The following is a 27020-nucleotide window of genomic DNA, read 5'->3' on the forward strand; positions in this document are numbered from 1 at the left end:
TGTGTGAAGTATTATGCTTTAGACTTAACGGATCTCATGCTGTGTTCTTTTTGTCTAGTGATATTGATCTAGTTGTTTTTGGGAAATGGGAACGGCCCCCTTTACAGCTGCTGGAGCAAGCACTAAGAAAACACAATGTGGCTGAGCCATATTCCATTAAAGTACTTGATAAAGCTACGGTAGGTAATAGTCTTTGGACTACTGAACTGAAAAACTTTCAGATCCTTTAAGGTGTTGGTGATAAATAGTGTTCTTAATTCACGAAGCAAATGATACTGTCTTAAGCACAATGTTTTGCTCTGTGTGAGCTTTTAGTAGAATCTGTATATGCTTAGGAATAGCACATACATGGACAACAGTAATTCTGTGTACTGTATTTGCTGGAATGTCATACTTTATGCTTATGTTTTCACTAAAGGTCTGCAAGTCAGTGTGTTGGGTTTGCCTGGCAAGGTTTTGGTAGCTGGGGGGGAGGGGGGGGCTACAGGGGTGGCTTCTGTGAGAAGCTGCTAGAAGCTTCCCCTGTGTCTGACAGAGCCAATGCCAGCCGGCTCCAAGATGGACCTGCCCCTGGCCAAGGCCAAGCCAATCAGCGCCTCTGTGATAACATAGTTAAGAAAGAGAAAAGCAGTTAGAGAGGGCTTTTGCAGCCAGAGAGAGGAGTGAGAAGATGTAAGAAACTCTGCAGGCACCAAGGTCAGTGCAGAAGAAGGGGAAGGAGATGCTCCAGGCCCTGGAGCAGAGATCCCCCTGCAGCCCATGGTGAAGACCATGGTGAAGCAGGCTGTCCCACTGCAGCCCATGGAGGAAGGATGAGGGGGTGTAGAGATTCCACCTGCAGCCCGTGGAGGACCCCACGCCAGAGCAGGTGGAGACACCTGAAGGAGGCTGTGACCCTGTGGGAAGCCCAGGCTGGAGCAAGCTCCTGGCAGGACCTGTGGATCCATGGAGAGAGGAGCCCACACTGGAGCAGATTTGCTGGCAGGACTTGTGACCCCGTGGGGGACCCATGCTGGAGCAGTTTGCTCCTGAAGGTCTGCACCCCATGGGAGAGACTCACATTGGAGAAGGTCATGAAGGACTGTCTCCCGTGAGAGGGACTGCATGTTGGAGCAGGGGAACGATGAGAGGAGTCCTCCCCCTGAGGATGAAGAAGTGACAGAAACAATGTGTGATGAACTGACCGTAACCCCCGTTCCCCGTCCGCCTGTGCTGCTGAGGGGGGGCGGAGGTTGAAGCTGGGAGTGAAGTTGAGCCCGGGAAGATGGGAGGGGTGGGGGGAGATGTTTTAAGATTTGGTTTTATTTTTCATTCCTCTACTCTGTTTTGCTTAGTAATAAATAAGATGAATTCCCTCTCTAAGTTCAGTCTGTTTTGCTCATGATGATAACTAGTGAGTGATCTCTCCCTGTCCTTATCTTGACCCATAAGCTTTTCATTGTACTTTTTCTCCCCTGTCTAGAGAAGGAGGGGAGTGATAGAGCGGCTCTGGTGGGCACCTGGCCCCCAGCCAGGATCAACCCACCACAGTCTTTTTAGTGCCCAGTGTGGAGCTTGAGGGGTTGTGATAATGACAAGTCTGACCCAAGTGTGTTAAAACAAAGTTGTTTTAAGCATTCATAATGTTATTGAAACAGTCGCTGGTCATAGTGATATTCTGTTTGGTCACATGGCTCTGGTTTGTAAACCACGTCAGTCCTTTTTGGTGCCCAACATGGGGCATTTGCAAAAGATCTAGTAAAATAAGTTAACTATTTGTGTAATGTTTTTCCACTGACCTTTGAGAGGACTTTGGTTAGCCAGTGACCAGTAATTAGAGTTGTCCAGCTTGAAACCCCAATTTTTCAGGTTGTCTGCTTTCTGATGGCAGAGTGAAGTGTTCCAAACCTAACGTTCATTTTTTCCCTTCCAAAATACTCTGCTTAAGAGCTTTATTACATTTGTGAAACTGATGTGTGGTATCTCTTGCATCTGTCTTGTAAGCCTAACGGATTTAGCAATGAATATGCTAAAAACTTAAAGTATGAGAATTTTATGTTACTGAGCAAGTGGTGTTTTTTCCAGGAGACTAAGCAGACTATTCCAAACTTTTGTTAGGAAGCTGTTACGTTTTGTGGTCTCTGAAATTGGGTGACTCTTTTAGGTCCAGAAGATTTCTATGGCTTCTGTTGGAGTAAGCCATACATAACAGTAGGTCTGGTAATCTATGGGTTACCTGAGAATGAGTGGGATTATCAAAATCAGTGATACCATTCTGGCTTTTGTTTGACTCTGCAGTGAACCAGTTCAGCTTGATAAACCACCAGTGCTTTATTTTTTTCTGCTAGGCTAGTCTTCTGTCAGTTTAGCAAGTGAATGGTGCAGTGCTGGGTCAGATGACTGCAGTTCCCACAGGTTATGAGAGTAGAAGGTCTCCTATTCACAGCAGTGAGTCATTAAATTAAGTAAATTTGGTTGTCTTACGAAACACTGATATTGCAGCTATGAAGGCAGATATCTGATAGCTATGGGAGACTACACAAGTGACCATAAGTTAATGTGATCATACATGCTTGTGTTTTTCAGTCATCTCACTAAAAAGCTTTTGCTTGTCAGTCAAGTTAGGATTGTTATCTTTTCCTCAAAACCATGTTTCCTTGTCTTGATAGCTGCGTTCATTTGGACTGATAGTATCCATGTGTCTTGATTAAGCTGGAGAATAGCACCAGCGTTGCATTTCTGGGTATTCATAAAACCTTGTTTTAATCTTCTCAGGTACCAATAATAAAACTTACTGACCAGGAGACAGAAGTGAAAGTTGACATCAGTTTTAATGTAGAAACTGGTGTGAAGGCAGCTCGATTTATCAAGGAATACATGAAGGTATCAGCCATAATAATGAATGTTATACTACTTACCAAGGATGTGCTAGATGCTTAGCTAACCTTTTTTGGTATGGCTTAAGACTTTTGAAAATTTATTGCTGAAGACTATTTTCATTAATACTAAACATGGATATTTTAACTTATTTTCTACTGGTACCTATTCAGTGTTGCCTTCAAGTACTAGGTGTTTGTGTGGATAAACCTGTACACTGAAAGGACTTATGCAATCATATCTACATCTGCAGATAGGTACTAACACTTGCTTCTAAAGCAAGTCTGCTCAAGTTTTGCTTACCTTGAATTTGTGATGCTTGATTATGAATACTATGTTGCTAACCAATGTCTAAAAACAATTCTTCTGTAGCTGCATACTTAAAATCAAGTTTACTTTTATCCTCTGCAGTAAAAGTACTGTTTAGATGGAAAGCTTTGACTATAATGAGTGACACTGGCATTCAAAGAAGGATATAAAAATCTTCCTGTTTAGGGGGGGAAATAAATTTGATATGTAAGCTGTTTGATCAAATAAGAATTGAATTCTGTTCATCTGTTTCTAGAATAAAAAATATGTATGCTTCAGTTCTAGCTGTGGAAACACTTTATAGCATACTACTGAATAACATTTTTGTATTAGAAGATGACTCTTCTTGTGTTGGGATTGTGCAGTTCTTCGTTTTGGAATGTTGACATTGTCATTGATAAGACTTATTTTGCTTTGCAGAAATACTCTTTGCTGCCTTACTTGATTTTAGTATTAAAACAGTTCCTCCTTCAGAGGGACTTGAATGAAGTTTTTACTGGTGGAATTAGCTCTTACAGCCTAATTTTAATGGCAATTAGTTTCCTGCAGGTAAGTCTGTTCCTTATTTGTTTGTGTTCTTTAAAATATTTTGGTTTCTGTACTTATGCCCTGTTATAGTGCCCTTTCTTTAGACTCACCCCCCCCTCTCCCCCCCAGTGATGTACAGCTTTACTGTTATGGCTCTAGGTGTTTGATCATTGGCAGCTCCTATGGACTACCTCTGAAACATGTAAGAACTGCTGTTCACTGTGTGAACTGAAACAGCAGCAGGAGCCTTGTGAATGGCATAGAGGCTGTGCATTGCTTTCTATACTAGGATCTGTGATGTGGAATATGTTACCTTCCTGGGCAGCCTGTTCCAGTACCTGAATCATCTTACTGGTGTTTTGTAAATCTGCCAGGATGCAGTTTAAGTCTGTTGCTTCCTAGGCTAGTGATACTGAATGTGCAGAGTAGTTGATTTCAGTATTTATTAAAATTATGAAATCAAACAGTCAAGTTGTTTTTTAATTATATGTTGGATAGACTTTGACATACTTAAAACCAGCAGATGTTGTAGGTAACTGATGAAATAGCTAATGAGTTATATCTTCTTTCAATACAATTTTGTGACAGTAAGCTTTGTATGAGTATGGCGAGGTACAATGTTAGTGTTTTTCAGCAGCTGTGATAATGGGAAAACCTACATATTTTGCTGCTGTTAATGTTTAACTGAAATATTACCATATATTTTACATACCGTATATAATATGGGGATATTGAGAAAAGAGCTCTGTTTTAATTGGGGTAAATAGATTCCTCCTTCCTTCCCTCCCCCTGCTTCTGAAACCATTAAGACTGATGGATTTTCTGTGAAAAATCAGGTATTACTCTTTTACTAAACTGTAATCTAGTATGCAGTTCTTTTGGCTTGGGGAAAAGAATTTACTAATCCTCAAAAAGCTGGAAGAGGAGGGAAGAAAGAATTCTTTGGCTTCCAGATACTGCTGAAGTGCTGCCCCCTCTTGGTTATGTGAAAGTAGTTTAAGTGCATGAAGAACTAATGACTCTGTTCAGACTTTTGAAAAGAGATTATACTCAACTGTTTAAATGAGAGCTTTTTTTGTTGCACTATGTTATGGTCCGAAAAACATTAATTTTTAGTAATTAACAACTGTTCTGTGTCATAGCTGCATCCAAGAATTGATGCCAGAAGAGCTGATGAAAACCTTGGAATGCTTCTGATAGAATTTTTTGAACTCTATGGAAGGAATTTTAACTACTTGAAAACTGGTATTAGAATAAAAAATGGAGGTGCCTATATTGCCAAAGAAGAAATCATGAAAGTCATGACTAATGGATACAGACCATCCATGCTATGTATTGAAGATCCTCTCCTGCCTGGTAAGATTGTACGCTTCTTGCAATATTCCAGAGCTCTGGCTCAACTTATGCTCACTCACAGCTTACGTTAGAGTTCCTAAAGTCTGCCAAATGAGTTAAGAAGCTGCACTGAGAAGAGACAGTTGCTGGTGTCTAAGTACAGTTACGGAGATGGGCTAAGGGATAAGGACCTGAAGGTCTCCCAAGATTCATAGCCTGAGTAAATCAGATTGCCTGTAAACAGTGCAGATAGATAATGCATTGGATATTCAGAACTGTGTTGAGTGTATAATAAAATTCTCTTAACAGTGCTAAGGGGTAGCGAAAGAAAGAGGTCCTGAAAATCCTGGAAGGGAGTTTTATTAGTAGGAACAGCTCTCCATTGTTCTATATGAGAATGGAAGGTGTAGCTTTTTCCGCCACAGTGTGTGACGCCATGCTTCAGATAAATTGTACTGTATGGGAAAGAAATGCTCCAGATGAGGTACCTGTCCTGCAGGGCGGTGCAGTAGAGACTGCACAGAAACATGGGTGTGTATCCGTGGATGTGTAGCAAGGGAGCAGCTGTATTATGGCGATGGTGAGAAGGGTGGTTTGCATAACTGGCTTCTGTGCTGCACAGGGCCATTTAAAGAATGCCAGTTATAATTGCATGTGCTTTTGAAGGTAACTTAAAATACTTTTTTCCTTTAAGATTTGGTTTTGATTCAGTAACCTTCAAAGTAATCAAGATTAATTTTGGCTGAGCTCCTGAAAAAAATTTCCAGCTTTATAGTACTCAGTTTGGATTCTATTTAGACTGTCACAAGTAGCTGAAATCCCCAAACAGCTTTGTAACAAAGTCAATTTTCAGTTAATTTGTACTTCAGCATTAATATTTCTAGAATGTAATTGGCACTCAAACTCCATACTGTCATGTATTGTGGGTAGACTGCTTATGTATAGCACTTCTAAAGCAAATACCATGGATCAGGAGCTGAAGTCTGGCACCTTTCTAAATACTCAATATGCTGAATGTTCGTAGTTCTCTAGAACAGGTTGCAAGCTAAGATACTCATTTGTCAAACCACATCTCTGATATGTTTGTAGCTCTTGGTTTGTGTCCATCATGACTGTTGCACTTGGCCAGGCATAGCTGTGAGTTGGCAGAACTTTTATTGCATTATTGAGATTTCCTTCAATAGCTGTGTACTTACTTGCCTGAAGACCCATTTGAGTAGCAGCATAAGCCATGTTTCTTGAGTCAAAAACCTTTACTGTGGCCTCCAGTTCTGTTCCTTCCAATGTGCTGAGGACTGAAAGAGAAGTTGCATATGCTGCACAGTGTTTTAATCACAGCTAATAGTGTTTGGATTTTTTTCTTCAGAGAAGGAAAAAAATAAGTTGCAAGTCCAGTAGGGGCTCTGAACTGTTCCTCCTAGCATAAATCGTGCTGAAGCAAAGAACTATAGTTTAGAAGAAACATATCTAATTATATGCTGTCAGAGAGTTGATAAGAATTAAATTTAGGTGAGGTGAGGTTATATGGGCTGAGATAATGTAATTCTTACAGGAGAGAAAGTGTTTTGGCAAGGGAAATGAAAGCTGATGATAACTTGGTTATCTGACCACTGTGTCCCATAGGGATATTTTATGGCAGCTACAACAAAGCTTCAGAACTAGGAGGAAAATTATATAGAACATATAGGATGGCTCTTTGAATTGGATCTCATGAATGCAGCTTCCTTAGATCTAGACTTAATCGCATATTCCTGCGGTATCTAAAAGTACCTGTCAAGTGTATGTAGGTGACGTCTAGAATTCTGTTAATTATTTTAGTTCTGTTACTGCTTGTGTTCCAGTACAAAAAAACTCTTCCAAGGGTTCTGGTCCTTGTCCAGTTGACAAGTCATCATCTCTGCTTGATTAGTTTGTTGTCAGATCCAGTCAGTGTCTAACTCCTTAAGGGTCAGTGTCAGTACTGTGGAGGAGGTGGGAATGAGTATTTTGGTAAAGAGTGGACACAGATGTTTATTGACTTAAGTTAGCATAAGCTGCTGTAGAGTTTTTCCCTCAAACCTGTTTTTGCACTGTATACACAAGTTTTTAATCTTGTTTTTTGTGATCTTTTTTAGCCTGATCACAGCTTTCTCTAAAGTTCTAGTTAAGCTGTGGAAGAAGACTTTGAAAGGTGCCTTCTTAATCCAGAAATCAGATTAAAAAATACAGAGATGGAAAAAAACCCCTTTCAGTTTCTCAAGATTATCCAAGTAGTGTAAAGGTCTGTCCGATGTGCGTATGCAGTAGCTCAGCAATAGGATGCTGAAAGGTACAACTCATAAGAATAGCTTTAGACAGTCTTGTAGGGGACAGGATTAAGTTCAGTGGGATTAGTTCTTTAAAGTTGGAGGAGCTGTTTTTTCTTCAGTGTGAAATAGTGATGTCTGGCTAACAGATAAATGATGTAATCAGAAGGATATGATACTTCAGTTCTACCTGCTCAGTACCTTCTCTTAGTTCCTAGATTTGGAAGGAACAGGCATCAACCTGTTGGGTTGATGTTTTGGTCATAGTGGGTTTTGCTCAGATTCTCCTGGGTGCTGTAGGGTTTCCTCTGAGATTCTAAAAGACTGATTATTGGGTGCTAGAGGATTATAGTATCCGGATTTGAAATGTCAGACTAATCGAGCCAGTGATGCATTTTAAAGTAGTAGTTTATACTTGATCTTCATATGTACCTTAAAATTCTTCATCTAGTTAGTGTCATAGGACAGGGTAATGAGATGAAAATCTTTCCCTTAGCATCATCCAAAGAAGGGAGTTTCTATAAACATCTTGTAGCTGCCACCATTTCAGTGTCTCAAAGTAGTTGTCCTTTCTTTGATCTGTAAAAAGTCAAAGCATTCATTTAGGAGCACTGCAAAGCTAGGCACTCAGAAGTTTGTTCGCAGGAACATGTTGGATCAACGTAGATGATATCATCCAAGAAGAGGTTTGTGCGGTGTTGGTGTAGCAGTATTCTGTCTTGGAAGACATGACTCTGCAGGTGACAGATCTTTAATCTGTGGTAAAACAGAGTTGGCATTTATTCAGCAGATTGTTAGGGAAGCTTATTATTTTATGCCTTTGTGAATCACGTGGTTATCAAGGTCCTTCAGTCATTTCTGATTCTCAGAACAGTAATGATTTTGATCTTGGTTCAGACTGGCAGCAGCAAGAGTAGCTAAATCACTGGTTAAGACTTGGAGTTCCACCTGCACAGCTCCCTTCATGCAAGGTTGTTCTTCATTCTGAATTGCTACATGCACTAACAAAAATTCTAAACCTTAAATTCAATGCATTTTCTTTGAAAAGAGACTCTTTAACTTGCAGGACTAATTACGCTTTGTTTGCTTGTTTCTGCATCTTGATGGGTCACAAATACAGGAAGTAATGAGATTTCGAGATTGGCAGCAACTATTGAGATTATCTGTTCTAGCCTTAGTGGCTGCCCAAAGTCAGTCATTGCAGCTTTTCAATATCTGATATTTGTCATTAGAACCTGCAAATATATGTGTGTGTATATAAAACATTCATTTATAAAAATACACAGATACATTGAAGTTAGCATCTGAAAAAGCCTCTTTAATGCTGAATGTTGCAAAAAGGTGCTTACCTAATAATAGCTTAACATAAATGGATCTGCTTCAGTCCTAGCTCATGGTCTTACCTTTACCTTTCCAGGCCATGTTTTTGAAACTGCTTCAGGTAATGGAGGGCTACCTGTCGGAGTGGTAATGCTGACAGCGAGTGATAGAAATCTTAGACCTGCTCCTTTAGGGAATGAATGCTTTGTAAGAAAAAATGAGGATTGAATTATACATGAAATCACACACCATTGTTACCTACTAATATACGTCTGAGGATTGAAGTCTATGATTTTTTTTAAAGAGTGAGAGCATTTGGGTTACGTGCTTTAACTGATCAGTCTGTAGATTGTGACAAAAGAAGGATGCTCAGGTATGTAAGACATGACCTGCTAATGAGAATGATCTCTTAGAAAAAAAAATCTATTCAAGACAGCAACTGCAAGTATGTCATGTTCTGGCTTCTTTAAGTTGCTTTTGGGAGTGAGTAGGGCCACCTCTATACAGACCTGACAGGTACACTTCACAGTGGCTTGTGTAGTAGCTTTGGCTTCCATACCTGCTTTTCAGCTGCAGTGCAAGCCAGAAGCTCTGCAGACTGTATAATTGAATAAGACTTGTTTATTCAGACATTTTTATGAACTAATTACAGGTGCAGAATGAGGCAATCCAGGAACCTAGGCATGCTATGGCATGAGCTATCCTGCCTCTGTTCTCAAATCTGCTTCAATCAAGACTCATACACAACTTCGTTGGTGGTTTAAACTAAACTGCCTGAGTTTGCCGTAAGTGGATTAGGGAAGGATCATGATTTCTTTTGTTGGCACAACAGTGGAGGTGGCAACAACTGACACAAGGAGTAACCGACAGTTTGTAGCAGCAGTGTCTTCATTTTGGTGTAACTCCATGCAGGATGTGTATCAAATGTAGCTTCCTTAGCACTGGATTAGACTAATGCAATTTGTATAAGTATGTATTCCTGTTCTGTGAATTTACAGAATCATTTAGGTTGGAAAAGACTCTTAAGATCATCAAGTCCAACCATACATAGACATGAATTTAGGTACAATTGTGGGGTTTTAGCCATTTATATACATTCGATCTCTGTATTGCTTCTCAATTTAATTCTCTTTTGTATATATGTTTAGCATGTCATTATGTAGAAGACACTATCATTGCAGGACATGACAATGTGTCCTGCCCCTGGAAAACCTGTACTGAATTAATCATTGTTCTTCTAGTAGAATTAACATTTTTTGTATTTTGAGTTCTTGACCACTGAAATACCTTGGTCTATTCAGCTGCCTTTGGACCAAGTCCTTTGTGAAGGCCTCTGCTACTTTATAGTATAGCTCTGAACTTAACTACGATGTGTTTATTCCTAGATTCACTGTTCTAGGCCCACATTGGTCTCTGCTTCAGGATGGAGTCCAATTGTAAATATGCCATTTAGAGAGGCTTCTGTAATTTTGAGCCTAGTAGCTGCTGGATACTGCAGTGGTGCATTCAGAACAAGATACTCAGTTACTTCAGTAAGCAGGAAGTATTTCTTGATAAGTTTTTATTTGACCATGTAAATTACTGAAGAAATTCTGTGTTCCCAAAATAGTCTTATGTTCCCAGTCTGTTTTCATTGATTATGTTTTTCTGTTGAAGTGGCATTATGGTTGGAGAATCTTGGACTAAAATGTGTTGTCAAGTAATAAAGCTAAGGCTGTTTTTTTCCCCTGGATGGCAGACCTCAGCATATTTGTCTATAACGGCTTGCTGGACAAAATACTTCAGCGAGTGAAGGGTACCTCTGAAGTCAAATTCAGCCTCATTGGATTCAGTCCTCCAAAGGATAGATCCTGTCCTTTACCCATCAATTTTCAAAGCAGATTTTTCATTAAAACCTGTTCATGGGCCCTGATCTGATTTTCAAGCTTAAAATAAACGTGTTTGGTGGTTCATCCCTTTCCAGTGTTCTCACAGCATTTCAAGCATCATTCTGAAGGAGGGAACCATTTACTGTAAGCAGCTTTCTACCCACTCAAGATCTAGTCTGTATTTTAGACATGTAATTCGAAGCAAGTTTTCTTGTGTTTCTTAAATGGAGTGATGACAGTGAACCTTTTGGTGTCTGGTGCCACATACATCTACAAAAAACCTCAAAAGTTTCTTCTTGCTAGTAATAGTAGGATCTTTCTAGCTGTCAAGTGGGAGACCAATGCTTGTACATTGTCACTGATACAGAAGCATTAGCATGTTCTCCTGGAGTTCCTTGCACATGGCACTGGAATTGGAAGGAGTTCTGCTATAAATGTTACTCATGCTTAAAGAGAGGCACTCAAGAAGTGCCACTAACTTGATCAAAGAACAATGCTGTACAAACTTCTGGAATCCTCTATGACAGTTTTTTATGAAGTGGTTTATCCTGTGGAGATAAATAATCTGTATGAGCTGATTTATTAATCTGTAGTTTTGATAAGGTTAAGTAGTGGTTGATGTAAGTATACCTGTCCTCATGAAGATAATGTGCTTGCACAAGTGGAATTTTAAGCGGAATTTGGCCTACAGAAAATCTACTGGTAAGTGAGACATGCTTTAAGCTTGGAAGGTTCCCCTCTTAATACAGCTGTAAGAGCTTTAAGCTGATCTCTATTTCTTTCAGGCGCTGGCACATCAGTATTTTAAAAGTGGTAAATTGAATGCGTAATGTTAAGTGTCATTCCTAAGGTTAGCCTCTTTTGTTGAGATAGGCACACTTAGTTGTTCCTGATATGAGTAGGATGAGTTAACCAGTTTAAACAGAGTTAAGCTGTATTGTTAAGGTTTCTGAGCTTTAAGTATGAATAATTTTCTGGTTACTGATATTAAAAAAAGATGATCTGATGATTGTCACATTATTTCAGGAAACGACGTTGGCAGAAGTTCTTACGGTGCCATGCAAGTGAAACAAGTTTTTGATTATGCCTACATTGTTCTTAGCCATGCAGTATCACCACTTGCAAGATCATATCCAAATAGAGATTCTGAGAGGTAATTAGTCCACTTTTTGAATATCCATTTGTCTGTGTAATCAATTAGGAATGTTTGGGTCTAAATCAATAAAAGGAATATTGTTATTTAATGTTTAACTGCGGCTGTATTGAAATCTGCCCAGAAATTTAGGCTGCCCAGTGGTATGAGCGTGACACCTTAATGTGCAGCATTGAAATGAAGACAGCATGAGAACACCCAGGATGAGTGCAATATGAGGTTCTCTTAGTGTGAAAGGGAGCCAGAAGATAATTGGTCTTTCCTTAAACAGTCTGCTTAAAGTATTTCAAAGGAAGGTCTGCTGGTTTAATGTTGGTTATGATGTATGTCTCTACAATGGCAGAAAGAACTGTGTGTGATCAAATTGCTTGTTTAGACACAAAACTACACAACAAGGCAAAAAATTTCCCTAGCTCTTTAATACATACTCCCATAAGCTGTTTTAAAAGGCTTGATATGTAATTAAGCTATTAAAAGACTCAGTTCAGTTTGACTGTAATGTCAGAACTGCCATTAAAAGTAGCATACTTCTAGATGTGCCATTTTTAATGCAGTTCTTAATGTCTGTCTTAGAAACCCAGTACAAATGGTACTTTCTCAGCTCTCACCTCTGCTAGTTTTCTGTTTTTTGAAAGGGGGAGGAGACAGAAAATAAAGACGTCAGCCACATTGTGTTTTCACTCATGTATCTGCTCTAGCATCTGTTGTTACTCTTGGTACAAATTGGGGCTAGATCAGAGGATGTCTCTTCCCTGAGACTTCACTAGAATCCCAGTGGCTTTGAGCTGCCCAGCTAATCTCAGGGAGGGATGACTGTAACAAGTCACATAAACCATCTAGATAAAATTCTAAACTCAAAGTTAACAGTCAAACTGTTAGCTTCCAGCATTAACATCATTGGAAGGTGAAATAGTTCTCCTATAGTAAGTTTACCACAAAGCAGACGTGGTCTTTCACTTGTGGATTTAAGACTGACAGTATTTTAATAGTGCCCACGAATCTCTAGGTTTTCTGTGGTACTAAATTCACGAAGATTGAGACTGCATTCATGGAGATACAGGAGGAACGGTACATAGTGTTACACACTGACATTTGAGACTCCTGTTTTAAGACAGATTAAAGGTGTATCTGTTTAAATGTGTACTGGCTGACAGTTGTTGCTGAATGAAACTTAATTCTTACATAAGTATAGATAGAACAACTTAGGGATTCCTGAAGTTTTATTTCTGTCTTGGGTTCTGGCCTTTGTAAACTTCTCAGTAGTTCTCCAAAGGATCTAGTCATTCTCTTATGAGGTACCTGTATTATTGCAGACATCAAAAGTAATGTGTAAATATGTATAATGGAAGCCTCAGATGTCATCAGTATGTGCACTTCACATGTACACTTACTGTAGTTGGGAAAATGTTTAAATTTTGTCACAATTTCAAATGCGGGGAGAAGTCCCAGCAGCAGTGTTCAGGTGTTCTACATCTGATCTGTCTTTCTGCTAGTGATGTCTGAGTCTCAGAACTCATCATGCTGTTCTGTCAAAGGGAGTGGTGTCGCAAGAGGAACAGCATTCAACAAAGTCCTATATGCAAATAGTTTCCCCAACACCAGTCTTGTCAATGCCAAAGGACCTGTAGGTGGATGATGTGGTATAGGTGGAGGTGTTTGATAACAAGCTTGTTGCAGAACTTCAACAGCAGTCCACGTTCAGTCTCAGTTTTCATTTAAACCTGATGTCCTTGGGTAATCCAGGTATATTTCAGATTCTTCTTCCGCTTGTTAGGCAGAGTGATCCAGGCTCTGTATAAGGACTTTTCTAGTGGCCTGATCTACAGCCTCAGTCATCTAGGAGCCCTTTGTCCTGGTCCATGTCTTCCCTTTTCTAGGCTTTTTAGTGGTAGGTTAAACTGTAAACAATGGGGTCCCTTTAAGAGCAGCAACTAGCTATATGACCTGCTAGAAGGATCAACAGAAACTAAATGAAGAGCACTTGAAAGGGTAGGAACTTGCAGGAGGCTGAACTTCCCAGGCTCACTGGAGTTTATTCAGTTTTGTCATAAATTTGGACTAGTTTTCCTCTCAGTGGAACAGTTTGTTCTTGAACTACCTAGTGGGTTTGAATTCATATCAAGTCTTTCCAGGGAAAAATTCTGTGTACAGAGTCCTATTTTGTAGATGACAATCTCAGTGGATTTCAAATCTTTCTGGGTGATCATCGTTACCGCTCTTTTTCAGGGTCAGTCCAACTCAAAGGAGCACAAGCCTAAGTTAACGTAAGGCGTTCTAGCCAGTCGCTGCTTCTGATATTTCCAGTGTGAAAAGAGAGTCAGATTTTGGTCCTTCAGCATCGGCCTTTTTCTTGCCCACATTCTGTAGTAAGTCCCACAGAATGATAAGGGGTATCAAATCACTCTTACCAGCCTCTTCATGCAAGCTTCTGAATATAATATCTGGAGTGTAGTGGGAGTTGGAAGCTGTCTTCTGTTGGAGTGAAAACAATAATCACCTGAGTCCTGAAGGTAATTCTTACAGCTACAGAAATTACCTTAACACTGTTTTGTCCCCAACCTGTCTCACCCGTCCTCTTTCAAGAATGACTCAGGAAAGGTTCATGGTTCAGTAGATTTTGTTAGAGCAAACAGATTCCCATTATCTTGGAAGGAGAGGTTTTCCTAGCAGGAAAATGAGGAGACTGATCCATTTTTGAATCTGTACAACTTGCACTCAAGGTCAGGTTTGGTGTTGTGACTTCAGCCAAGGTGATTGAAAATCATGTTTGATTTCTTAATATTTTGGACCGGAGGGACATGAGTCTAGCTGTAAAACATAGTTATGGATAGAATAGCTCCTTTGTAAGGATCAGTGTCAGTATGTGCTTTGAGTAGCTTAGGTATACTCTTTGGCCATAACCTGTCTCTAGAGAAGAGTGTGTCATCTTAAGTGAGCCAACTGAAGAAGTTTGTAAGGAGTGATGTTTTTCATAGAATCATTTAGGTTGGAAAAGACTTTTAAGATCAAGTCCAGCCGTTAACCTAACACTGCCAAGTCCACCACTAAACCGTGTCCCTGAGTGCCACATCTACATGTCGTTAAACACCTCCAGAGATGGTGACTCAACCACTTCCCTGGGCAGCCTGTTCCAATGCTTGACAACCCTTCTGGTGAAGAAATTTTTCCTAATACCCAATCTAAACCTGACCTGGCACAACTGGAGGCCGTTTCCTCTTGTCCTATTGCTTGTTACTTGGGAAGAGAGACAACCCAACCTGGCTACAACCTCCTTTCAGGTAGTTGTGGAGAGTGGTAAGGTCTCCCCTCAGCCTCCTTTTCTTCAGGCTAAACAACTCCGTTCCCTCAGCTGCCCTTCACAAGGCTTGCTCTCCAGACCCTTCACCAGCTTCGTTGCTCTTTGGACATGAAGCTTCAACTTAGTGACCATTTTCCCAGTTACATTCTGTTTCTTGATAAACCACAGGAAACCTTAGCAGATATTTGGCGACACACTCTTTCTCACTGATTCGTGTTCTTTAAAATAGTGGACTCTGTTACTACCCTGTACGTAGACTCTATATTAAGGTGCAATTTCATATTATACCTTGTCTAGCCTAACTGTCTGTGGGCTATCTCATATCAGCTGCCCTTTTTCTTCCTTCTCAGTCTGTATGTTTCAGACACTTGCCTTGGATCAGATCTAGCAATCCTGCAGTCAGAATGTGAGTCAGATGAACTTTCTGGTCTGACTGAAAACAAATACGTCAACACTTCTGTCATGTCAAGAAGTGATGGATAGATCAAAAGCAAGAGAAGCAGCAGGAGTTTGTGTTTGCGGGAAGGTGGAGAGAGTGATATTGTACCATTTAACAGCCTTAAGTTATGCTGATATGGATGTGACAAAAATGCATCCTTAAGTTAATACTTAGATCTGTAGATCAGGATGTTGGCTTACACGTTGGCCTGTCGCATGGTTCAGTTACAAATGTGTGCTAAGACTGCATCTCTAAACAGCAGTGTAGCTACATTTTGGAGGCAGTCGAGGTCATATGAAATGAGCAATGGAAGACTGGTTGTGCTGTGATGTGCCCTTCCAGTATAACTAAGACTTCTGGAACCTTTCTTCAGTTCCTAGAATTGCAGGTTGATAACAGGTTGCTCCTTATTTGTGCCAGACGTGTGGTGCAGGTGGATGAGGGAAAGGAACTGTCATGCCAACAGACCAGAGTTTGAGGAAGCTTTGGCAGGGTTTTGCTGTGGCACATCTGGAGTTGTCATTTACAGGTGGTAATCTTCAAAACAACAGTAGTCTGGGCCATACATAAAGTGATCTTTCCATCTCTGTGCTTTAAAACTGTTTGGTCTCTTCCTAGTATACAATTCAACTGATCTAACTGCTGACAGGCCTATATGACAGGGTTTGGGTTGCCCCTGGTTGGCCATGATAGTCCTGGGAGCTCTGGGAGCTGTCAAGGAGAATGTTAAATTTGCCTGCTAGATCTGCTGACATAGAAAGTAGAAATATGCTGTCTGAAACAGTCCTTCCTTTCCTTCACATCTTGAATGGTAGGTGGCTGTCACTAGAATGCATGCTGTCTCTTAAGAGAGGTATCAGCAATATCAGCTTTTCCTATACAGAGTGTTTGTCTGGGTAAAGGTTTTGAATTTTTTATCCTCATGCTCAAGCAGATCCTTCTCAGGTGCTCCTTAGTCTGCTTTTTAGATTATATTTCCCTTCCAATACCAGTGAGATATTTCGTAAGTTCAGTTAAGGCCTACTGAACAGTTAATTTGACTGACTTTCACAGACTAGATGTTTTTTTCCTGGTGTGGTACTTACTCGTTCATGTGGAACTTGGCTGAAGCTTTAGCTATTTGATTTTACTGAATCTTATGTCAGCAATCTGAGCCTTTTAAGAGTGATTTTAAGATTTATTTGCACCATAGTTGTGCTTAATGACAGCTAAAAAATATCCCTGTGAACTGAGGGCTTGCAGTGTGTTTAAAAAAACCCCAACTTCTAAACTCTTATCATAAAATAAACTAGGTATGTAAATAGCTTATTCCTGGTTTTACTATATGATAATACTAAGGAGAAAAAAATCTTAACAGGGCATCTTTCATAGGAGAGCGGTCTAATTTTATTAACCAGTTAACTGTGTTTTTTCCATGTCTTCCAAACAAGCATCTTTGAAGAATTGTGGGAGTGTCTTGTGTAGAAATTCTGGCCTCAACCAAAAAAACCCCATGGAAGTGTGGAATTTCCTCATACTAAAGGCAGGGCAGATTAATAGGGTTTTTGTTCCTAAGCATTTTCAGTGTTGAAAACAGATATAAACACAATTTTAGAATGTTTATTTAAAAAAAATTATTCTCTGACCCATGGATGTGCTTGAGTCCCATACGTATGAAATGATGTTCTTTGAGAGCAGTATCTAGTTTGATCACACTTCCACATTTTTTGCTGCTATATTAAGTATATGGCAGTATAGCCTTAATCACCTTTCAGTTTCTGATGTCTCATAATGAATGTTTTTAATTTTGGTGTACCAGCAATGTAGCATGGATCTGCCTTTGAACCCCATACCTGATAACTTAGTGATTTCCTCCCCACGCCCCCGCTCTTTCTGCCAAAAATGAGAGTTTGTTCTCTGTGACAGGAGATAGTGAGAGAATTTCCAGGTGAGATCTCAGGTTCTGTATGTCAACTCTGCCATAATTGTTGGTGTAGCAGTAGTTTCACTCTTTACACCTATTTGAAAGCAGGCATTTTTTGGTATATCAGTCACCCAGGCTGATAAAAATACTATCCTGTACAATTCATTTTCCTTGTATATGAAGGCATGACTATTGATTTGCTTCTGGGAAAGTTCTCCGAGAAGCTTCAGACTTGACAAACTCCTCCATAAGAGATTGTGTTCATTTTCTGGTTCTAAGACCACATATAGTAGTAGTTGTTCTGAAATTTATGGGTTATCCTGGAATAAAAGCTCAGATCTTTCTGAAGACATTCTCAGATGAAACATTTTAGCTGCAAGATTTCCTTCTCTGTCCCAGTGCTGAAGAGACCCAGGATGTGGATGTTTGAGTCCTGTCCTGGCATTGCTGTCTTGGGAACTGCAACTTCAGGGCCACAGCTGAATCTCTGCAGTATTGGCCATCCTTGTCTTCATTCTGTCTTTTCTGGCTTAACTTCCTTTTTGAGACTGAGAAACCAGAACTGCATCAAGCATTTAAAATGCTGCTGTGTCATGGGAGTGTACATTGACAAAATACTATCCTCTGTTTTATTTGTTCCTTTCTTAATGTGCTCTACTTAGCTGTTGGACTGTTGTTTGCAAAGAATTACCTATTACAAACCAGATCCTTAGTTGCTGAGTGGTGACAATCACGCCTTTAATTCTACATATAAAATTTGAGATTTTATTTTCCAGCAGGCATAATTTTATTTGTTACATAAATAAAATGGTGGATGATGTTCATTCTGTCTGTGAGGCCCTTCTGCACCTATTTGGCTTGTAACTTAGATGATACTATTTGATTCAATGTTTGCTTAAAATGCTGGACTGCCTTCTTCAGTACTAATACACTGACATGGCTTTAAAGTTGGAAGACTAAACATGGAACATCTGGTATTTGGTGTTGCATGAAGTAGTAATCGCTAAGCCAGTAGGAGAATTATTGCTTCTTTTTAAAGTGTTACTATGAAATGATCTAATAAAGGCAGTCTAAATGCATTTAGGCTATATATGTTTTCCCTTCCCATTATACACCTAAACCAAAAGAAAAATCTGGTACAGGTACAATGTGCCTTTGATGTGAAATTCAAAATAAGCTTTATTATAACTGTTGAAGATTTTCAAAACTAAAATAACGTTACCTTCTCTGAGATGGTAACTTTTCACAGCCCATTTTTGTACAATAGTCAGTCCCTCATGTATCTTGAGTGTGGAGTTTATAGTTAGTGTTTCAGCCCCTAGTCCCTGATGAAAGGAAAGCTTGAAAGTTTAGCTCTCAAACAAGGGCACAACTCCTGCTCAAGAAGTACAATTCAAATAGCTGAATGTTGGGAAGGTATGTTGGAAAAACATTACTTTGTACTTGTTGATAACTGGTCACTGTTCAGCAGGACCAGGTAGGCTTTTTCTCTGAACGACTTACTGTAATGAATTTTCTTAAATTCTAATGTATTCTGGTTTTGGAGCCAGTCTGTTTCTTGTTTTCACTACCTCACGATCCATGGTACTTCCTTTATAATTGTGGGGATCTTACACCTTTTAAGTTGTTTTGTGAATCTGTGAGCAAGGACTAGCGAAGGTCTCTGTCTTCAGTGTGAAGGTCAGCTGGGATATTAATGTCTTCAGTACATCCCATAACTGTTGTAATCCAGATTCTGTGGGGGAAAAAATATATTCTGCATGGAGAAATGTAAGAACGTGTAAATTCCTACTATCAAGTACACTGGTATCTGCATGTACATTCTTGATAACTAAGATGCACTCCATTTAGAAATACAAAGTGTTACCGATGTGTCAGCGCTTGCATGTTAGTATGGTAGAAAAGTAATATACTAATTTAAAAATTGTGATATTCCAGTGGATTAAATGGTGTGCTAAGAAAATGAAAGTTCAAAAGGATTCTTTGGTTCGGGATATCTTAAATTGTCTTGTAGCATAATTTGATTGCTTGTTGAAATGCTTGCAAGTATGTAACTAACAGTCTTTGTTTAATATTTAATTGAAAATTTTTTTTAGCACACTAGGTAGAATCATCAAAGTGACCCAAGAAGTGATTGACTACAGGGCTTGGATTAAAAAGAAGTGGGGGAGCAAAATTAATTTATCACCTGAACTTGGTAGGTATAGCAGGAATCTTTGACACCAACTTAAATTTTTTTCTTGAATCTGATATAATTCAAAATACTCATGCCTTGAAATGAATCATTCAGATATGTATGGAAAAAAATAAAACGAATTTGTAACTTTCTAACCCAAGACTAGTTTTCTTTGAGCCTGTTTTTCAATTAGCTTGTTAAACTGCAGCTCTTCTTAGACTTCAAGGCCCGTGTGTTTGTATTCTGTGCTCTTAAATGATGCTTATGTTTTCTGTTAACAGATAATAGGTTGAAAATAAGAGACCAGATAACTCCATGCAATGGAGAACAGCAACAGAATAGAGACTCTGAACCATCTTACAACCAACGCTTGGCTTTGTCTTTGGCTAGTACGCAACAGTTATCCTCTGGCTCATCTGCCTCTTCTGTATCATCACTCTCCGGCAGTGACATTGTAAGCTTTTTCTTTTAATGAATTAAACTAATAACAAGCAGAGTTTATCATATTCTTCAAAGCCTCAACTGATATAACAGCAGTTAATGTGATACTATCCCTAAGCTGCTACAGCACATGAATAGCTTCCCCTGCTCAGAAAAAAGTACTGAAATTTAATATTTTTTCATTAAATTAAATGGGTCTTAATTCCATCCTAAATATTTGGTACTCTTTGTAGTAGTAGTTAGATGTAATAAAAGATAAAAGCCCAAGTTAATAGTAGTTAATTAAGTAGAAGAATGGAAATACATCTTCATAAATCTTCCCATCAAGCAAAATCTCCCACTGTCAAATTCTGGTCCTTTTTCCCCACACCCCAAATTGAACATGAACATCATGTTGTGCTGTGAAGGTGATTAATATTTCTTACTATTTTCAGCCAAGCAGTTAGTTAATGTTTTAATGGTAATGGGGCCTTCATATGTAAAATCTTGATGTCAGCTTCCTTCTTTGAAAGTGCAGTTTGAAAGTAATTGTTGGGTTTTACTGTAACTTCCTGCAAGAGGAGGCTGTATTCTCCTTAGGTATGTTCCCAGACCCTTAAGATTCTATAAAGTGTTTTTATTTCAGTAGGGAGTTAAATCAACATGGAATTAGGTAATGCAGATTATAAAGCATGAAATTGCATTACATGGCATGAGGTGCTCATTATAAATCTACAGAAGCATTCTGTGCTAGGTAGAGGCATTGACTGGAATAAGATGTAATATCCAGTTAACTACAACAGTGAATAACTGAATGATGCCAAGAGAGGTCCAAGTACCCCTTTCTTGACTGTTTTCAAAATCTAGTCAAATATGGAATTAAAAGTTAAGAATTGTATTCAATAAAAATTTGGTAACTTGAGGGACGAGTACCTTCTTTATATGTTCTGGTTACTTTCTGTAATTCCTTTACGCTACTGAATTTTCTGTGTTGAATTGTCTTTTCATTCCACCTCCAGTAAATATGGTGGAAGTTTTAGTTGCACCATCTGGCCAATGGAAAAAGAACAGCATGATGCTTACCAGTGATACTACTAGCCATGCTCCTGGTTTGAGTATGTCAGTGAAAAAGATTTTGCTGTAATAAGTCTTATGAGAAAATGCAAATATCTGCTTAAGATTCGTGCACTCCCATCATAATGGGTGGTGAGAGGTTATGACCTCCCCTTAGTCCCTTTTTGCCTGATGTTAAAGATGCAACTTCGTTGCCTGATGTTAGAGAAATTAATGAAAAATGAAAAAGCAGCTCTCTAAGACCTGCAGTCAGTTTGGGCATGCACAAAGTAAATGGAAATGCTACCCTTTTTAACAAAATAAAAAGCCTTATGCCCATGTGCTTGTGACAGACCCTAGTTTAAGCCCTGGTCATTTATTGGTATTGTGTCCTTAGTAGACTGCCAGCATGTTATTTTAATTTGGAATGGAATGGCATGGCAGCTTTCTGACAAATAACTGATGAGTTCATCCTACTTACACTTGGATATGTGAGGATGAGCAAGTTCTGGGTGAGCAGTCCTGAGCTGCATCTGATTCAGGAAGAGAAACCTATTCTGCTGGAGTTGAAGAGGTTATCTGTGGCATGATGGGGCATGATACTATGCCCAGGTTCCAGCAAAGGAACATCTAGCATGTGTGACAACTGCTATTTGTGCCAAAACTTCTGATGCATTGCAAATAGGTATGATAAAGTGAACTTTGGTACTAGCTTCAGGGGAATATGAATATGGTGCATCTCATCACTGTAGTGTTAGCTCTGATCTTGTGGAAGGATTTTTCTTCAGGAATGTTTATATATTCATTTAAACTTAAATCTTTTGAGCTTCTCTGATACTGAAGACTGAAAGCAAGGTACAGATTATAAAGAAAATGCAGGAGGCAGAGAGATCCTAGATTGAATTTGCTGCTCTCTTCCCAATAAATAAGGTTTTATTTCAATAGCAAACTACTCATCCCTATGATGTCACTGTTAACCTTAAGCACAAGATCTGTGTCATGTTTCTGGACATGTATTTTGCATGACTGCATAATATCTTTTGCTGTGTATCAACTGCAAGATCCTAGCTGTCTTAAGTCCAGAGGAACTGGACAGTATATTTGCTTTTCAATTTACTGCTACAGTTTCGCTAGTAATAGTGATCAGCTGCACCTTGACCTTTCTGAGATCTGCCCACCAATATAATAGCAGTCAGCTTATATGCCTTGAGGAAAAGGAAATAGGCTTGGCAACTTGTGACTTTACTTGATTGTATTGCTCCTCTCTGAACTTCAGCTTCTACTGAAGTTTAACTATTCCACCCATCCACTCTAGCACAGAGGTAGCTATATTCTGAAGTCATTTCATCACTGTACACTGGCATAAGTCTGGAGGCCTTGCATATATTTGTCACTATGTCCTGGAAGCAGTATTGGCAGTATATATTAAGTATGCAAGCATTATCAAAGCAATGTAGTATTGCTCATAGGGATCCTAGAATTTTTGTTAAACCCTGTAGTTTAATAGTTCATTGTAACAGTAGTTAGTTTGGTTGTAATACAGCATGCTGTATGGTTTTTAAAGATTTGCTTCCTTGAAGTTCTAGCAGCGTTACAGATTTTGCCTTATAGTTGGTAAATGTAGCTCAGCAGCTGAATAGATAAGGCTCCTGGTGTCTTGGACTTATGACTGCTTTCAGAGATAGCAATGGTTATAGATCTGTTCCAGCAGCAGGAGAACAGGTGTCAAATAGAACAATAAAAAGGAGCAGGTTTTTCTGGAGACTGGATTGGCATAAATCAGAGCTAACATTTAGAAGTCAGCCTCAACTTTTGTACATACTCAGATAAATGGAAGTATAGGGATATAAGACCTTAAAGTTACTACCCTGAGTTCTTTCTGTTCCTGCTACTACTTTCCTTCCTTTGGGGACCATACCAATAGTAACCTTTTGAAGATGAGAACTTATATACCACTGAGGAACAAGAGAACTGCCTCCTTCAAGGACGCCTTCTCTTTTCCCCATGTGTTTTAGATGTTTTTCCTCAGTACACCGGCTCAAATTCAGGAGGATGATTGCTTTCATCTCTGCATGTCCAAGACTAGCTTGCATGGCAACACACTTCTGGGTCACTGTCTGCACAGCCCAAAATCCAAGAACTGGATCTAATGAGACTTTAAATAACAATTTGTACAAAAAGTATCCTTTTATGGATTTTCTAAGGCAGCAAAGCTACTCACAAAATGCCTTATGCTAGTGCTGGCTGATGAAATTTTAGTTGTGCTGTCTTTTATTAAGGGTCCTAGCAAACTGGAAAATCTTAGTCACAAAAGAAGGCTTTTGTAAGGACTGGTAAATTTTGGATCAAAGACTGTGTGGAAGAGAAATCTGTCTTCTGGTATCACTATTACTGTTAGTGAGATAGCTGTTCAGTTTATGGGATTGTCTTACTTTACATGTCAACATAGAGCTCTGACTCTCTCACTGGCACTTCTAATGTAGTTCCTTGCAAAATACTGATTACTAAAGTTCCTGCCCTGTTACTTCAGCTCTGTGAAGAATATAAACATTAGTGGTCAGGAGCAAACCGAGGAACACATGGAAATAAACATATGGATACAAGGAATCTGATCATCAAAATGTATTCAACTGCACATACATTTTTCTGGAATTCTGTTAATTATCAAACTGATCTCTGTAGTAAGTCTTTTCTCAATGAAGTATTCTGCTGGGCAGCTATTTAAAATACCATATGCTGCCCTGACAAAAAGGTGGTATGTATTCTTCACTTACTCGTGCAAACAGGTAAGTTGCAAAATACTACGCATTCCCACATGATCCAACAAATGTTGATGTGAATAATGGAAGATGCTTTATAAATATCTTTGCCACCAAGGACAGTGCAAAGTCTGTGAGTTTTTACTGTATGGGAGCAAGAGTCAAACTGTTCTGCAATAGAAAATAAGCGTCTGACATCGGGAAATCTCACTTTAAACTTTATATTGAGTTAAGTGATTGTTTTGAGGATCTGAAACCAGATGAAATGAGCTATGTTCACCCCCAGCTCTCTGCTTGTTCTGGCTAGTTGCAGATGTCAGTCTGAGAACCTAAGTGGTAACCAAATTCCTTTTGAAAATGTCTTTTTTTTTCCTGGGTGCTTTTTTGTTCTGGACCTGCACTCTGTAACTGGTGACCTGGATTTCTTGTTGCTTAAGCATTGTGGAAAGCTGCTTTTTATTAGCTCATTAGCTTTTTATTAGCTTTATTAGTCTGGTATAATTTTTGGTGCTAAGTATGCTCCACAGTTTTGATGTTATTATGCCAGATAAAGCATAGCATTTTATGTGACAGTGATACCTGCATATCAGGAACAGATGTAATGGCTCATAGGAAAGTTTAAAACCTCTTTTCTGCTACCTAATGGATATATAATCTCAGATCCAGTCCAGCACAGAATCTCAAAGTTGTCTGTTAGAAGTTTGGATGTAAGAAATTTCATACAACTTATCTCAGTGTTTCTGGTGATAATATTCTTTGGGGTTCTATGATGAGGTTATTTTGTGAAGAGTTCTGACTTCTCAAGACCATGCAGTCATGTCAAGGTAGCTGAAGTATCAGTGAACAATGTACCTGTGTAGTCTAGTTTGGAGGAGAACGCAATCCTTGCCTCTATTTAACTTCTTAGCATTTACAATATGTTCTTTCAGACTGTTCTTGACATTTTAGCTGTAGCCATTGCTGTTCAGGCTTTATAACAACCTTTCATTAGAATATCAGTGTTTGATCTGCCCACCTTTCTTCCCCCATCAGTTAGAGGATACGCCCATCGGTACCTTAAGTGTTTAATGGAATGTGTCTTTTCACTGTATTGAAGTGTGATGTGTTCAGTACTTTGATCGGCTGCTTACATTGTGAGAGCAGTATATAAATATGACTGATAAGACTAATACTCATTATTCCTATCATTCTGTTGAATACATATAAGATACACGCTGACTTTGGAACTGTTACTTGCTCTGCAGTAATTGTGGCTTAGTACTTGAACTCAACGTGTTTAATGAAGTTATCACCATGACCCCTTCCTGTTAGTCAAAGACTGAATTTCAGCTTATTAGCAGGAACTGTTGTACTTCCCTAGTCACAGATAGAGGTGATAGAATATATGACATATGACCTGATAAATATTGCTTTTTTTATAGTGATTAAATTTGCAGTTTTAAGGTATGTGCTTATCTGTAATAGAGGGACAGACACTTCAGAACAGTTACTGTAACAGCTCTTCTTGTAGTCTTGCTAAATCTATCTTAATGACTAGGATTAATTTGTAGAGTTCCAATTGAAATTGTATGTGTATGGAGGGGGTGCAGAAGAGGGGTGGCCTAACAAAATTCTCAGTCTGAGAGCAAGAACTATACAGATTTTCACCCTTCTTTCTACATGCCTGGATGTTGTTATGTCCTAACCCATGTAACAATTCAAATATGTGTATGGATAGTTGATAATCTTTTTCTAGAAGAATGCAGATTCTATCTTACTTTCTTTCCCATCCTGAACAAATAGAGGCAAGTGCTCTAAAAAGTAGGCTTCTTAATCTTTAGTCTTTAAAGAAAGATGCAAGTTCTGACTTGCAGCCAGCTAGTCTCCAAATAAAGCAGTGGGTAACTGTGAGTGTGCAGACACAGACAACTTGATGTTACCAGGAAAAAGCATTTGATTCACATTTGGGACACTTAATAAGAGTGTAAGCCCCAAATCCTTTAAAACTCTACTTTTTTCTCCTGTTCTTGCTGTGCAGATTACTGACAGTTTATGTGGACCAGAGGGGAACAAATTTTTCCAGTGCTGCTTTTGCCTGTTTTACTCTTTCATCATATAGTCCTACACTTGGTTTTGTTTTTTTAACCCATATCTCCGACCGTGTGCTGTTGTATACTGTGTCATGCTGTCCTTCAGTTCTTCTCAGTTGCTTGAGCAGGCTTTTATCTGTATCTACTTGAAGTAAGAGTAAATTGTGCCTCCTGCAGCTTTGCAGAAATTTTGAACACAAAATTATAATTTTATTTAATAACAAGCTGTTCTAAGCAGCAAAGGGTACAGAGAGAATGTGTAAATCAGCAAGTAAAATTGGATTTTGCTGCTATGATGTCAGTGAAGTAAGGAGAGAAACACACAATTTTGTAAAAGTCAAGCTCAGACTACATTCTGATGCCAAAGGCTAGTTGTGTCGTTGCTGTATCTTAACATTCCCTCCCCTGAAAAAGAATAGGGGTACCTAAGCCAATTTAGGATGGAAGAAAACCTAAATTCAATATTTATATTCCAGTATGGCATATGTTCAGCTTGCGTAATAAATTGTATAATTTAGTGCTTAACTTGAAAAAGGCTAACTTGAAATGTTACTGTAGTCTTAACAATACAGACCAATTGAAAGCATGTGAAATGAAAGTACTAGCAGTAAGAAAGAAAATTTGAAATTACATACTTCTGAGACTTTTTTTTTATTTCAGATGGCTTATCTGAAATACAGTGGGTATTGATAAAACATGGAATAAGCCCACAATCAGGCCTGGCAGGTTATGATGAGGTGAAATTAAAGGGGTGCTGTGCTTGTATTTAATCTTGGTAGATACTAATTTGATTACATTTTTAGTTGTCTTTCTGTAAAATGAACACTATTGCTTTTGGAGGATGCATATTTTCCAGTTTGCTTGTGCATCCTATATACCTTCTTTCACTTGTCCCCTCCTGTAAGCACAATGACCGAGATATTTCCTTTGTAATGCAGTTGACCTAAAGGCAGAAAGATCAACCGATTGTGTCTTACTCAAGACTGTTTTGTATTGTTTATAGGCTAGCAAATGGAAATGGTGCAACTATATTGATGTAAATTCTCTACCCTGTGACCTCCCATAGAAGTAGAAATTTTGTTCATCTTAATTCTACTTTATTTACACCATAGTTAAAGTTATGGCTCTACCTACCAAAAAGGGAAATGGCACAAGCTGATGTGGAAGAAATGAGATGGGGGTGTGTAATCTATTAAATCACCTTGGAAGCACATTGATTTGTCAAGCAGAGTTAAGTATTCTGGGATGA

The 27020-nt window shown here is 38.9% G+C and overlaps 1 protein-coding gene across 4 annotated transcripts in view; it reads left to right on the top strand.

Moving 5' to 3' along the window:
* TENT4A (terminal nucleotidyltransferase 4A) overlaps positions 1–27020 on the top strand; it is a 68277-nt gene that overhangs the window by 22766 nt on the left and 18491 nt on the right. For all 4 annotated transcript variants that reach the window (XM_075744773.1, XM_075744772.1, XM_075744776.1 and 1 more), the window contains exons 4-10: positions 59–179; positions 2755–2862; positions 3586–3714; positions 4836–5049; positions 11528–11654; positions 19391–19491; positions 19752–19924. In XM_075744773.1, coding sequence (XP_075600888.1) covers positions 59–179; positions 2755–2862; positions 3586–3714; positions 4836–5049; positions 11528–11654; positions 19391–19491; positions 19752–19924 — 973 coding nt within the window. The remainder of the gene's footprint in view (positions 1–58; positions 180–2754; positions 2863–3585; positions 3715–4835; positions 5050–11527; positions 11655–19390; positions 19492–19751; positions 19925–27020) is intronic.

This window comes from Balearica regulorum, chromosome 2, assembly GCF_011004875.1.
Source record: "Balearica regulorum gibbericeps isolate bBalReg1 chromosome 2, bBalReg1.pri, whole genome shotgun sequence".
In the NCBI taxonomy this organism is placed as follows: domain Eukaryota; kingdom Metazoa; phylum Chordata; class Aves; order Gruiformes; family Gruidae; genus Balearica; species Balearica regulorum.